This window comes from Suncus etruscus, chromosome 18 (genome assembly GCF_024139225.1).
Source record: "Suncus etruscus isolate mSunEtr1 chromosome 18, mSunEtr1.pri.cur, whole genome shotgun sequence".
In the NCBI taxonomy this organism is placed as follows: domain Eukaryota; kingdom Metazoa; phylum Chordata; class Mammalia; order Eulipotyphla; family Soricidae; genus Suncus; species Suncus etruscus.
The window spans coordinates 29,443,605-29,459,619 of record NC_064865.1 but is presented as its reverse complement, the minus strand read 5'-3'; the positions used below and the strand labels follow the sequence as shown (position 1 = coordinate 29,459,619).

At 36.0% G+C, this 16,015-nt stretch overlaps 1 protein-coding gene across 1 annotated transcript in view; it reads right to left on the bottom strand.

The window, feature by feature from the left end:
• The window catches only part of DNAH8 (dynein axonemal heavy chain 8), a 406,635-nt gene that overhangs the window by 330,603 nt on the left and 60,017 nt on the right, over positions 1-16,015 (bottom strand). The window contains 3 exon segments of the mRNA XM_049765310.1: positions 2,705-2,781; positions 9,116-9,313; positions 10,939-11,085. Coding sequence (XP_049621267.1) covers positions 2,705-2,781; positions 9,116-9,313; positions 10,939-11,085 — 422 coding nt within the window.

The window sequence follows — 16,015 nt, the reverse complement described above, 5'->3', positions numbered from 1 at the left end:
GTATAGTGAAGAGAAGAGAAACTGAGTGGAAAAGGAGAAACACAAATATGAAAGAAACACAAATATGAGGGCCAAAGGTCAAGTGGTCTCAGGTGTCTTAGTAGTGTTTAAAAAAGGATAGAACCAAATGTCCAAGCCAAGGGCAACAACAATAGAATCAAGAGATCCAAACTTTAACAATCTAGATTTAACATAGGCTTGTTATACTGGCAGGCTGGGGACAGAGGGTTGGGAGTTGGTGGCAGGAGAGTCTTATGGGATGTACTTGGGGAACATTGATTGAGGGAGGGGGACACTGGTGGTGGGATTGTCCCTTATTCATTGTATGTCTAAAACTCAACTATAAAGGACTTTGAAAATTACAATGGTTTCAATAAAAGTTTAAAAGAAAAAGAGTAAGGAAGGGATTGCCAGACTCTGGAAACAACCAAGATGCCCTTCAACAGATGAGTGGCTAAAGAAACTGTGGTACATATACACAATGGAATACTGTGCAGCCATCAGGAGAAATGAAGTCATGAAATTTTCCTATACATGGATGTACATGGAATCTATTATGCTGAGTGAAGTAAGTCAGAGGGAGAGAGAAAGACGCAGAATGGTTTCACTCATCTATGGGCTTTAAGAAAAATGAAAGACATTTTTAACAATATCTCAGAGACAAGAGAGATGAGGGCTGGTAGGGGCAGCTCATGACATGAAGCTCATCACATAGAGTGATGAGTGCAGTTGGAGAGATAACTACACTAAAAACTATCATAACAATGTGAATGAATGAGGGAAGTAGAAAGCCTGTCTCGAGTACAGGTGTAGGGGGTGGGGAGGAGGGAGATCTGGGAAATTGGTGGTGGGAATGTTGCACTGGTGAAGGGGAGTGTTCTTTCTATGACTGTAATCATACAACTATAATCATGTTTGTAATCACAGTGTTTAAATAAAGATAATTATAAAAAAAAGAATTTAAAAGAAAAAAAAAGTTTAAGAGAAAAAGAGTTGCATACAGAGCTATGTAAATTATAATGGAATCCACAATGAAAGTAACAGGAGAATGAAGGCAAACTGGATTATAAAGACAGAGTTTCCCAAGAAAGAGAGATCTAAATCAAGATAAAAAAAGATGAATGTTGGTAAAGGATAGAATTGGATTTTATGTGGTGAATATAATATAGAATATATACATGATGATTTTCAATGAGGCACACCTGAAATTTATAGAAAATTTATAAAATGTTATGTCACTTAAATTAAAAATAAGTATTAAAAAAATAAGGAGGGGCCGGAGGTAGGGCACTGTGGTAGGGTGTTTGCCTTGCGTGCAACTGACCCAGGAAGGTCCTGGATTCTATCCCCAGCATCCCCATGGTCTCCCAAGCCAGGAGCAATTTCTGAACTCATAGCCAGAAGTAATTCCTGAGCATCACGGTGTGGCCCAAAAACCAAAAAATAAATAAATAGAAATAAGGAAACAAGAAAGAAATGACAAGGTAAGTTAAATGACAAGTAAGTTAAAAGAAGAAGGTAGGTGAAAGAAAAAGGCATAGAAAAAGACACAGGGAAATAATTATCACAAAAAAATGGTATCTTCACTTATCAAAATTATTTCAATTCTGCATTGATTCTGGTAATGGTCCAATGAGGTTCATAATTATAGAGAAAAGTGAATAGGCAATCATTTTTAAGTGGAAGGATACTTTCCCGCTGCATATTTGGGGAATAACATAAAAATTAGAAAGGCTGTAAAATTATTTTTCTACTCAACTCAAGATCCAAACCCAGGGGCCAGAGAGATAGCATGGAGGTAAGGCGTTTGCCTTTCATGCAGAAGGTCATCGGTTCAAATCCCGGCATCCCATATGGTCCCCCGTGCCTGCCAGGAGCAATTTCTGAGCATGGAGCCAGGAGTAACCCCTGAGCACTGCCAGGTGTGTCCCACACACACACACATACACACACACACATACACACACACACACACACACAAAATATCCAAACCCAGATCTTCTGCTCTAAAGGAAGAGTTGCTAAAGGGTCCCTAATGTAGGCCATGAGCTCACCCTAACCTGAAGGAGAATGCCTTTAGTAGAACCCATCCTTCAGGACAGGGAGCCTTTGTGAGGAGCAGTGCTGTCAGAACAGAGAGAAAAGAATCCACAAGAGTGCTCAGGTGGGAAGATAAAGGGTTTAGAAATTTGTTCTCTTAGATGATATAACCTTCAAAAATACTTCCAGGACATAGAATTAAACATTTATCTGTACTTTTTATTATTTATAGTAATTTCCTTTCCAAAAGAACTTGTGAAATTAACAGCAATTATATTACACAGGTGGGAGAAAAAATACTTTTACTACCTTTTTAATTTTCATTTTATACCCCAAATATGTAGGGGGAAAGTATCCTTCCACTTAAAAATTATTACCTATCCACTTACTAGCAATTTATAGGTCTTAAATCTGTATAAAATTTTTCTAAGAATATCTTATGTGAAATTTTATTTTTAAGAAACAATGTTATCAGAAACCATTATCAGAGACCAGAAAGATAGTATAGCAGTTCTTATACTTGCCTTGCATCTTATATGGTTCCCCCCCAAACTCCTCCAGGAGTGATTCCTGAGGGCAGAGTCAGGAGTAAGCCCTAAACACTTTCCCCAAAAGATAATGTTATCATACCTTGAAACTAAATTGCTTAATGTAGTTTAAATACCTTTGAAGTAGCTGAAGAGCCTGCTGAGAAGACAAAATTTTCCCAAAACTACTGTTCATAAATGCCTGTATTTGTGCCTAAAATAAACATTAATATTCAAATGAATTTTTGACTTTAAAAAAAACTTGTTGAACAACAATTATCTACAAAATAAAAATAGCCTTAAATAAAATGACTATCTGGACATTGACAACTATCAGTACAATATATTGTTCACTAGTCCCATATAACTACTGATCACTTAAAATATCACTACTTAAAAATTATATATATATGTATATATATATATTTGTATATGTAAGATACACATGGATTTTTTAAGTTTTAAAACTTTTAATTTTTTATTTATTTTTATTTATTTATTTATTTATTTTGGTATTTGGGCCACACTGGTGACGCTCAGGGGTTACTCCTGGCTATGCACTCAGAAATCGCTCCCAGTTTGGGAACCTATGGAACGCTGGGAATCGAACTAAGGTCTGTCCTGGGTTAGTCGCATACAAGGCAATCGCCCTACCACTGCGCTATTGCTCCAGCCCTTATTTTATTCTTTTAAATTGAATAACCATGAATCACAATGTTACAAAGTTCTTCATGAATAAGTTTCAGGCATAATTAATATTCCAGCACCAATCCTTTCACCAGTGTCCATTTCTCCCCACCAATCCCCAGCTTACCAATGTCCTGTGAACTTTTCCCCTCCACCACTGGCTTTTACTAGTGATTTTATGATGAAGACTAGTTGAAAAAATGTATTATTAATTTTCTCTTTTCCTCTTTACTTCTATCCATGTGGCTACTAGATAAATTAGAGCTATTTATGTGGTGTACAATGGTTGAATGTAATGTATGAAGACCACAGACAGACAACCAGGTAACATATGACATTTTCCATCAATAGTACTTTCAGAAATATACTGTTCACACTAAAAAGAACAATTTTTCTGAGATTCCCTGTATCCCCAATATTAAACTCCAGCCTATAAAGATCCCAACTAAAACAAAATCTCATCAATGTTTTTAGTTAGACATTATATTGGTAAAAGGCGAAAGATTTATGCAATCTGAAGAGAAACCAGAGTATAAGTTAGACATTATATTGGTAAGATCTATTTATATACTCACATAAATTCCAATGTTTATGAATCAAACTCTGAAAAAGGACTGTGAGAACACTGACAGATCTTAAAATATTAAAACTTTAGTAGTCATACAATGTAGTGAAAAGTAGAATTTTTATAAAATAAATCATAAAAATTAAGTAAGGTAATTTTTAAATTACCATTACCATAAAAAAATAACCCCCAGAATGTTTTGTAAGCAAACTCTACTTTGCCTGACTCAAAGTAGTAACTAGGAAGTCTACTATAGCATGGGACCCAGCATCACAATTCCTGAACCCTACACACTGCCACACCATTCGAAGTAAATCAATCTCCTGGCTGACAACTCCATGGCCTTTATGAAACAGGAGCAGGCATATCGCACATATTGATCTTATATAAGCAAGGCATATACTGCTTTTATAAAAGCAAGGGACACAACTATATCACAACTCCTGAACATTGCACACTGTCACAATATTCCATATGCAGCTCCTAATTTTACCTTACTTACAGCACAGGAGGAGCACAGCAAACCTGATCAGAAAGACTCTTAGAGACACACCAAGCCAACATACAAATGGCCCAAGCCAATGACAGAGCAGGAAAGTTGCCCAGTTGAGATCAAAGAGGCAGACCTCTGGATCCTTCTTAAAGTAAGAGCAGATCAAGTCTCCACTCTATTGGAATGCCACGTGCTCCACTTCAATGAACTTAAAAAAATTCAGAGTATGATTCAGAGTATGAAAGAGCCCTTATAAATGGAACTGAAGGAGTTCAAAAATACAAATAGCAAGACACAGCAACAAATTTCTGAATTCAGAGAACAATATTGGCAACCATGAAGACAAGCCAGCAGCAACTATGAAGTTAGAAAAGAAATGAGAAATAAAAATGAAGGAGAAAGGAGACAGAATAATAGCAAGAGGAATAATCTTCAAATTATAGGAATTCCTGAATGAGAGGAAAAGAGAATGGGAAAAAATGACTGTTGGAAGAGATAATAGCTTAGAACTTCCAATCCCTGGACAGAGGCTTCTGCAACTATTCAAAAGGTATAGTGTAAAGATTCTAAAGAAAACAGTCTATGGTGCCGGGAAGGTGGCGCTAGAGGTAAGGTGTCTGCCTTACAAGCGCTAGCGTAGGACGGACCGCGGATCGATCCCCCGGCGTCCCATATGGTCTCCCCAAGCCAGGGGCGATTTCTGAGCTCATAGCCAGGAGTAACCCCTGAGCGTCAAATGGGTGTGGCCCAAAAAAACCAAAAAAGAAAAGAAAAGAAAAGAAAAGAAAAGAAAAGAAAAGAAAAGAAAAGAAAACAGCCTCAACTGGAGACCGGAGAGATAGCATGGAGGTAAGGCATTTGTCTTGAATGCAGGACAGTGGTTCAAATCCCGGCAGCCATATGGCTCCCAGAACCTGCCAGGAGCAATTTCTGAGAATAGAGCCAGAAGTAACCCCTGAGCATTGCCAGGTATGACCCAAAAATCAAAACAAACAAACAAATAAAAATCCTCAATCAAATCAGCACTAAACATGTAATCAAAATGGCAAGAACTAAAGATTCAGATGAGAAGAAAAACCTTAAACACAAGAGAAATAGCACAAATTGCGGATCTCCCAAATAAAAGCCTTCTATAGAAAAACAAATAGCCAGACTCAAAAACAAACATCACACAGCAAAATGGAAAAAAAATGTCCTTTATATCAATAATCTCTCTGAATGTCAATTGACTAAACCCTCCATCAATAGGCCCAGAATAGCTGGAAGGATCAGGAAATAAAATCCAAAGTATTTCTGCTTACAGGAAGCATATACAGCTCAAAGAATAAATAAGGGCTATGAATATGAAATGATGTAGAACAATGGGAGGCATGCACACACAAAAAATAAAAAGTTGGGAAATCTATAATTTTACAGAGCAAACAGCACTCAACCCAAATAAAGCAATTCAGAATAGACACTACTTACTTACTACTAAGAGAAAACGAATCAGTAAGTACGAACTTTTATCAACTTAAATGCATCAAGCAAAGAGACATCAAAGTTCATAAAAATCTCTGCTCCCAAACCAAAGGAAACACAACAGTAGCAGGAGGTGTAACACTCCACTTACATCACTAGAAAGATCAATAAATAGAATATCCATAAAGATACAAGAGTCCTGTGGGTGGAAATGCTGTCTCATCCAGCCTCTCTGGAAAACAATATCGATATTCCTCAAAAAATTGAAATTTATCTTCTATATTATCTATCAATACCACTTCGAAGGATAAACCCTAAGAACACAAAAACACAATACAAAAATTCCCTCTGCATTCCCATGTTCATTGCAGCACTATTTATAATAGCCAGAATCTGGAAACAACACAGGTGTCCAACAACATGAGTGGCTAAAGAAACTGTGGTAGATATACACAATGAAATAATATACAGCCATTAGGAAAAATGAAGTCATGATGTTTGCTAATATATATGGATGAACATGGAGAGTATGCTGAGTGAAATAAGCCAGAGGAAGAGGGATAAACATAGAATAATCTCACTCATTTATGGTATACAAGAAAAATAAAAGACAGTATAGAAATATCCAGAGGCAATAGAGATGCAGTTCCAGAGGACCAGTTCATAGTAGGAAGCTTGCAAAGTGCAATTAGTTCATAGTAGGAAGAGCAGAGTGCAGTTAGAGAATAGAAAGATTCACTATGACAATGATAGTTGGAATTGATCACTCTGGGCAAGAACTGGGTGCTGAGAGGGGGTAAAGTGACAAGCCTGGCACCCCTTCATTAACAATAGTGCAAACCACAGACTCAAAAAAGGAGAGAGAGAAAAGTAAAATGCCTGTCCCAGATGCAGGCAGGGGTGGGTGGGTGAGAGGAAAACTGGAGACATTCATGGTAGGAAATGTGCACAGTACTGCAAACCAAAGTGTCTAAAATGGAAAGAATGAATTAAAAGAAGAGTGAGAAAGAGAAAGAGAACAGACAGGAAGAGGACATCAGAGAGGATGAAAGGGAAACTAGGGAAACCATTGGTGGGATGTGTGCACTGGTTCACATGATAAGGGGTTAATATTAATGATATGTAAAGGACCGTTGGAACTTTACAAGAAAATAAGCATCAATCCTGTTTTTAAAATGTGGAGAAAAGATGAACAGAAACTTTCTCAAAATGAAATGGAAATAAAAAGTTCTCCACATCACTAATAATTAGGGAGATACAAATCAAAATGACAATGAGGTATCATCTCACACCATAGAGACTGGCACACATCACAAAAAAAAACAAGAACAACCAGTGCTGATGTCTATTCAGGGCAAAATGAACTCTCATACCAGTGGGAATGTCTACTGATCCAGCTTTTTTGGAAAACAATATAGAGATTAAAAAAAAACTAGAAATCAAGCTTCCATGTGATCCAGAAACACCATTCCCAGGAATACTCCCTAGGGGCACAAAAACACAATGTAGAAAAGCCCTTTGCCCTCTTATGTTCATCACAGCACTGCTTACAATAGCCAGAATCTGGAAACAACCCAAATGCCTGAGAACAGATGTTTGTGACACATCTACGCAATGGAATACTATGCTGTTGGGAAAAGTTATGAAATTTGCTTATACATGGATGGCTATGAATACTATTATGATGAGTGAAATGAGTCAGAAGGAGAGAGATAGACTTAGAATAATCTCAGTCATTTGTGAGATATAAAAAAAAACAGAAGATAGTATGTTAATAATTTCCAGACACAACAGAGATAAGGGCTAGGAGAATCAGTCCATTGTAGGAAACTTGCCTCAAATAGCAGTGGAAGGGGTAAAGTTAAGACAGAGAAGGTGCCACTATTACAAAGGTAGTTGGAAATAATTGCTCTAGACAAGAACTCTGTGCTGAAAGGAAATAAAGTGATATGCATGATACCCCTTCAGTAACAGTATAGCAAATCACAGTGACTAAAAGGAAGAGAGAGAGAGTGAGAGAGAGAGAGGGAGAAGAGAGAGAGAGAAGAAAAATATCTGCCATAGAGGCAGGCTGTGGGGGGCATGTAGGAGGGAAACTGGGTACATATGGGAAATGTGGTGGGAGATGTGCAGGGCGAAGAGTATTGGAACATTGTAGGCCAGAAACTCAGTCATGAACAACTTTGTAATGTGTATGTCATGGCAATTCAATTAATTTTTTTAAAGACAGTGGTATGTGCTGAGGGAACCCTGATAGAGAGGTAAGTTGACACTGGTAGTGGGACTGGAATTAGGACATTGTAAGCCTGAAACTGAACTCTGTAAATCATTGTGCCTTAATAAAATTATTTCAACATTTTTTTAAATAAAGGGGGGGGCAGAGCAGTGGCGCAAGCGGAAAGGTGTCTGCCTTGACCATGCTAGCCTAGGACGGACCACGCATAGTTCAATCCCCGGGCTTCCCATATGGTCTCCCAAGCCAGTAGCAATTTCTGAGCACATAGCGAGGAGTAACCCTTAAGCGTCATCAGGTCTAGCCCAAAAACCAAAAAGAAAAATAAAAATTAAAAAACAAAACAAAACAGAAAAACATCATTTTTCCACTCTGTTGAAAAATTTAAGAACTGGACATAAATGGAGGATAGCCTTGGTCCTCCCTGTGTCACTAGTACATTTTTATAACAAAGAGGAGCTTATAGCTTAGATCTGAACTTGTGTTCATAGTAATTTTCAGCAAGAGAATAATAACTACGATTCCTCTCAGTCCTAAAGGTGAGAGTGAGATATGTCTCAATCTGACCTGACCTTCTAGGGTGATCTGACCTGTAATTCTATCTATGCTTCATCGTGCTAAGGTGTCAAAAGCACTGACACATAACACAAGAGCATTTCCCAGTGCTCTCTATCCTGTAGAAAAAATGTGAGCCTGACTGCAGGATTAGAAACAGTGCTCCCTTCCCTAATTGGTTTGATAATCTTTCCATTGTAAAGAATAATAAACACAAATTCTTAGACTGGAAAACTGGTTCCTTGAAATAACAAAATCAAACACAAATTTTAATTTAAACTAAGAATTCACCTTAGGTACAAGACCCTTCATGGTTTCTTTTTATTTATTTGTCTTATTTTATTGTTTTTATTTTTATTTTATTTGTCTTTATTTTAATTGCTCATTTCCATTTCTTAAAAGGTCAAAATACATTAGGAACTGGTAAATAAAACCTTTTTACATTGGAAAATATATTTAATATTTAAAATAAGTAGTGCAATTGCTAAAATGTAATAAATATGTAGATTCCAGTATTATTTCATTTTTACTATGGAAAATGTATATAAAATTACCTCTAAAGCATTGATTTTTGTCATGAAATCTGAGAAATCAGTTTCAAATTCTGTCCTCCTTGGATCCAGAATATCATACAGCTTTTTCTGGACACCATTATATATATTTTTGAATTTTATTGCCATTATATCTATTCCCTCGATGGTAGAATTACTCAACGCTGAAAACGTCTGCACAATTGTTATCATTTCTGTAATCTTAAAAAGAGAAGTAAATTTTAGTTTCAGAATAGGACATGGTATATTTTCTATATAAGTCAATGATCATTGATTTTAAGAAGTAAACTTATAAACGAGACCTACAATAATTTAGCTAAAACCAACCAAAGAAATTAAAATAAAAGACATTGATGTCACTAGGCATTACTTTTTTTGACCATCTGAGATTGTTGATGGTTAGTCATATCTGCAATTTATTACTGTTCATTTTTTTATTTTGGGGCCACACCCAGTGATGCTCAAGGGGTACTCCTGGTTATGTGATCAGAAATTGCTCCTGTCTTGGGGAACCCTATGGGACCTTGGGGGATAGAACCTCGGTCCATCCTGGGTGAGCCGCATGCAAGGCAAATGCCCTAGTGCTCCATCGCTCCGGCCCTTGTTCATTTTTATTTAAAATGTTTTATTTTATAAAATGAACTAATATTTTCTCCATATATTATTTCACCAAATTTTAATTGTTACAGAGTTACCATTGATTTACAATACTATAGGAATTTTATGAATATAGCTACACATTTTCATATCTGTGAACCACTAAAGTTTTAGTATTATCTCATCAAGAGTTGACCCTTTCCCTACCTTTTCCTCATACTTCCTCTCTCATTTCTCTTAAGAACCATCATATTTTTCAGATTCAAAATTATTTCTGCTGTGATTCGTAACGTTGTGCTTTGGTGATAATGCATATAGGAAAACAATGTTTTCTTGCAATTTGATTACTTTGTCCTTCAAAGGGAAATTGTAATTTGTCCAAGGATGATAGGGGTCATATACTGGCAGAGAGTAGCCAGTTCCATGGCTGGCCCTTCAAGTTCAGCCCATCATCCCCTTCATGTCCCAGTATTAATGGTTCATTTTAGAGACAGAGAGTAATACAGGAATTGACCAACAAGACAACATCAAGGAGATGATGATGCCCAAGTGGAACTGCCTCAGACTAAAGCAATGATTAAGAGGTTTCTAGTTCCAAATTTCATGAATGGAGCCCAAGTCAAAATCTTGAAAAGGATGAGAATTTTCAATAGCTTTTATGAAACTGGCAGGTGGCAGTAATCAAGAATAAGAAATATGGGCCAGAGCAGTAGTACAGTGGTAGGGCATTTGCCTTGCACATGGCTGACCTAAGATTGGCCTCGGTTCGATCCCTGGCATCCCATATGGTCCCTCGAGTCAGGATCGATTTCTGAGTGCATAGCCAGGAGTAACCCCTGAGCATCACCGGGTCTGGGCCAAAAAACGAACAAACAAAAAAGAATAATAAATATATGTGATAAATTGTGTCATAGTGAGACAAGATATCTAGAAAAATAATTCTCAGTAGTACTACATAAAATAAATCAAAAATATATGGTTGTGGGGCCAGAGCAATAGTATAGTGGGTAAGGTGCTTGCCGAGCACTTGGTTGACCTAGGTTTTCAATACCTACTATCCCATATGGTCCTCCAAGCACTTCAGAGTAATTCATGAATGCAGATCCTGGAGTAAGCCCTGAACAGTCAGATGTAGCCCCAAAACAAACAAAACTGATGAGAGACAGACAGACAGACAGACAGACAGACAGACAGACAGACAGACAGACATTTGGAAAAGGGTACATTACCTTCTCCAGTCTTTTGCAGAAAGCTTCAAATTTTCCAAATATGTACATTTCTGAAACCTCGAATGATTTTTCCCCTAAGGATTCTAAAATCTGTTTCCTTGTTTTGTGAAAGGATGCCTGATATTCCTTGAATAGAAAAATACAATCCTATAAAAAATTTTAAAGGGAGAGAATTACAAAGATTGTTGAGGAACAAAAAGGAACAAATTCTGGGGTTTGAGTGATAGCAGGTATAGAGGGCTTGCCTTGCAAACAGCCAACCCTGGCTAGATACCTGGCATCTCATTTGGTCCCCAAACCCACCAGGATTGATTGATTTCTCAGTGAAAATACAAAAGTAACTACTGAGCACCTCTGGATGTGGCACCAAAAACAAACAACAACAAACAAAGAAAAGGGAACAAGTTCTACTTTCACAGAGAATTCATCATATCAGCTTCCCAATATGGCCATTGCTATTTACAGTAAAAATTCAAATTCTCTGCCTATATATTGAAATGCATATAAAATATTTGTTTTCAAAACACTGTAACATATTTCATCTTCACAGTTCACTGTTAACACATTTTTATCAAAGTATGATAGACGCTTTTAATTACATTTTATACATATTGCTAGAATATACATAACTAGATATATATAATTAGACTATGTAGAGAATATATAGAGAGAGAATAACATATAAATAGCTAGAATTCTCTACCAACTATATAGTGTCTGTTTATTCAGTTAGAATCTCAATCAGCATTCATACTGGCATATAAATATAAAGATTATACAATAATAATTTATCATTTCTCCACAAAGATATTATGGTCTGACAGATCATTTCAGAAAATTCAATATAGGGGGCTACAGCTAACCCATTGGAAAGTTTAACCAGCTTAGGGAATCTATTGGAAATAGAGAAGGTGCGTCAATTTGACATTTCCTAAAAACCACATGATCTTAAAAAAATGTTACATGTTTTTAATCATCAATGGACACTTTAATCTTTATCTAAATATATATCTCTAGTTATAATTTATTTTTTCCTTTATTCTTTTTTTGTGTGGTTTTTGGGTCACATCTGGCAGTGCTCAGGGGTTATTTCTGGCTCCAGGCTCAGAAATTGCTCCTGGCAGGCACAGGGAACCATATGGGGTGCCGGGATTCGAACCGATGACCTCCTGCATGAAAGGCAAACGCTTTACCTCTCCGGCCCCTTATTCTTTATTTTCTGCTATTTAGGTAACATGATTACAATAGTGCTAACCTTCATAATTTTGGTAAACAAAGTCACTTCACCCTTGCCAAAGTGACTGAGATCATGGACCAGAGTGATAGCATAGCAGTAGGGCATTTGCCTTGCAAGGGAAAGATCCACGTTCAATTCCTGGAATCTTATATGTTCCCCTAAGCCTGCCAGGAGAGATTTCTGAGTGCAGAGCCAGAAGTAACCCCTGAGCACTGCTGGGTGTGCCCCCCCCAAAAAAAAAGAAAAGACAAAGTGACTGAGATCATAAGAACTCCTGTTCTTATGTCCCTTCTAATTTACTTTTTCCTTCCTTCTCTCATCCCTCGCCCTGTTACATGGTAATCTCAGTTTTTCTATTAAAGACCTATTTCCTTGTTTTGTTTGTCTATAGATACAGATGAGTGAGATCATTATTTGTTCTTACCCCTCTGACTTATTCATGTAACATGATTTCCTTCTAGTCCTATCTAAATTATAGCAAACGTCATTATTTTCTTACAGTTGCAAAGAATTCCATATATACAATAACTCATTTATACAATCTCATTTTGATGCTTTAACCTCTTTCTTCCCCATTTAAGGACCTTGGCAATTACATTGGATTCACTTGAATAAATCACAAGGTCAGTACATTAGCCAACTTAATTCCATCTGCAACCTCAATTACCTATTGTCATTTAACATAAAATATATTTGAAGTCATTATTCAGTCTATTGTACTTAATCAGAATTTCTATAATACCTAGAAATATAAATTTTAAACACATTCTGTAGGTAATTCTTATATTCAAATTTGTGAATACAAGTCTCATAGATATTTAAATTCTGACATGTCTTCCTCCGCTCTTCTCACACTTTACGAACATCATTACTGTTTTCAAGACCACTCATTATTTTTCACTAAGTCAATATAATTTTATTATTTTCTACTTGTTAAAATGCTAGGGATACAGATAAGATTCTCTATCATCACAAATACACTATTTAATAGAAATTAATTTCAATTACACTTTACACTTTAGTTTCTTCATGTTGGAGAGACTTAATCCTGATTGACAATTTGTATCATTGCTTCCTCAATTATGACTTAAAACCATACTATAAAATGCTTTGATGAAATAGGAATCAGGCTAAACTTGAATTCATAAAACCAAACTTCCATTTCTAATTTAATCAATAAATGACTAGTGATTTTGAGGATATTATAAAATTATACGACTAATTTCTATGTGAAGCATTCTAACTCTTGACGATTTGAAATTAGGAGTGGGGGACTAAGTTTTTACTTTCATTACTAAAATGTACTCTGGAGAAACTATAGAGAGAGTCCCAACGTTCAGAAAAAAAAGAGAAACGTGGCTATTTGAAAAACACGAGAGGTTATGGAGAGATAGTACAAAGATAACATAGCTTGCTTTGCATGCATATGGTCTACTGAATGTTGCCATAAGTGATCCGTGAGCATAGGCCCAGGAGTAAGTAGTTCCTGAGCAATTCTGGACATGACCCAATCCCATTCCCAAAAAACTACTGCAAACATAACTTTATACTTCACACACTTATTACTTACTTTTTTAAGACTTTAGAAAACATTTGTATTGATGTCAATAACCTGAAATTTTATGTACTTCTGGTGAAAATGAAATAGAATAGCTGCTGAGAGCAGTTAATGATCTCTTAAAAATTTACCCTTAGTAGTAATAGTAATTCCATTTTAAGTATGCATTCAAAAGGATTGAAAGCAGAGTCTCAAAAAGTTTACTACACCAATGTTTATACCCACATTATTCATTCACAGTAGTCAAAAAGTAGGGCAACTCAAATGTCTATCAACCCAATTAAAGACACAAATGTTACAAAGAATGGAATATTACTCAAACATAAAAGGAAAGTAATTTTGAATCATAATACAACATAATTGAGTTTGAAAATATTCTAAATGAAAGAAGTTATATAGAACAGAATACTCTGATTCCACTTACATGAGGAACCCAGAATAGAAAACTTTGTTGAGACACAAAGTAGAACAAAGATTACTGGATTTGGATAGGAGAAAATGAGAAATCTCCAATAAGTATAGAATTTCAGTTTGAAAAGAAGCAGAAGTTCTGGAAATGGATAATGAAGGTAGATACACATCATTGTAAATATATAAAATGCCACAGATGCATCCATTTATTTTTATACACACAAGACAGCATATTTATTAAGATAAAATTCATGGCCATTTTACTTAAATTGCAATAAAAAGCATAAAAATGCAATTTGAAAAAAACATAATTCACTCAAAGTATATAACAATGATTTAATAACATTTAAGTTATGCAATTATCACACTATTAGAACATTTCATTATCCCCAAAGAATTGACCACATCTATTTTTAAAATGATCATATTACATTTGATGTTATGAATATTTTACCATAAGTAAAAGTTTTATCATAAAAAGAGGAAGCAATAATTTTTTAAGTGTTCTCATGAGGACTGAAGAAAGAGTACTTTTCTGGCATGCAGCCTACAGGAATACCTGACTCTGAGTACCTCTGAGCTCCTACAGAGATGACCCAAGAAGCAAAACATGTTCTCATGTCATGTCATGAAAATGTCAAGTCCAAGAGACCAATAAGTAATTTTTAAATTTTTATTAAGTCACTGTGCCTGACAAAGTTATTCAGGGTTAAGTTTCAGAAATACAATGTTTGAACACCAATCCTATCATCAATGTCAACTTTCTTCCACCAATATCTCATCAATTTCCCTCCTAATCCCCAGCCTGCCTCCTTGACAAACACAATTTTGTTGTAGTTTTCAAGCTTAGTTTTGTCTTTTTTCTTTTCAGTTTTGTCATGATTTCAGTTTTTTTGATTTTGTAGTTGATATATTTAGATATACCACCCTTGATATAACTCATGTATCTGAGGACCTTGCCTCCTGCCCATTACCTCCTGTCTTCTTCATCTTACTTTCCAGCCCCTCGGTTTCTTTCCTTCCCTGTTCTTTTCAATTGACAGATAAAGTCTATCAACTTGGTTGTTATTTTATAATGAACACACAGCAAACACTGCCATTATTTCATACCTCTTCTTGCTTCCAGCATTTGTTCTTGAGCATCTTGCTTTGTCTTTATTGTTCAATAAGTTTCTTTTATCATTTCAGATAAAAAAATTTTTTTTCCTCTTTTTCTGGGTGGAAAGACTTCTCTGAAGGGCACAGGGACCTAGGCACCCCCTTCCTTCTAATTTTTGGCTGACATAACCAGTGGTTCAATTCAAGGGCTCAGGGATACAGTACTGTACCCAATGATGCTAAGAGGATCGTTTAGTGCCAAAGATTCAACAGGGGTTAGTCACATGCAAGGCACAAACTTTAGCTCCTGTATTAGAATTGCTTCTGTTACTCCCCTCATCTTTCAGATGTATTTAAGGGATATAATTTGCAAAGTTTGTTCCAAAAGCTTCTCTCTTTTCACTGTCCAAGAGATAATATCTGCGGATGGACTTTGAATTTATTCTGAAAGTGTGTATTGTCAACTGGAGGTACAACTTGATGTGGTATGTTATCTTTTTGATGACAGCCTAGCTTCTGGGAACTCTTCATTGCAATAAAATCAGTTCTCTTGACACCAGAAGAATATGTTTTCATAAAACCAGCAATAGCTTTCTGTCACAAGCATTCCAGGAAGGGTGAGGCACACATATTTCATTAGAAATTGCAGGTCAATTCTCTACTGATCAATTTTATTGCCATTTTCACTTTCAGCAGCTATTCTGCATTCTTGTATTCATGTCACATGCAAGCTTAAACTTTTTTCCCTTTTCTAAGTTGTTCATTGTTTTCAT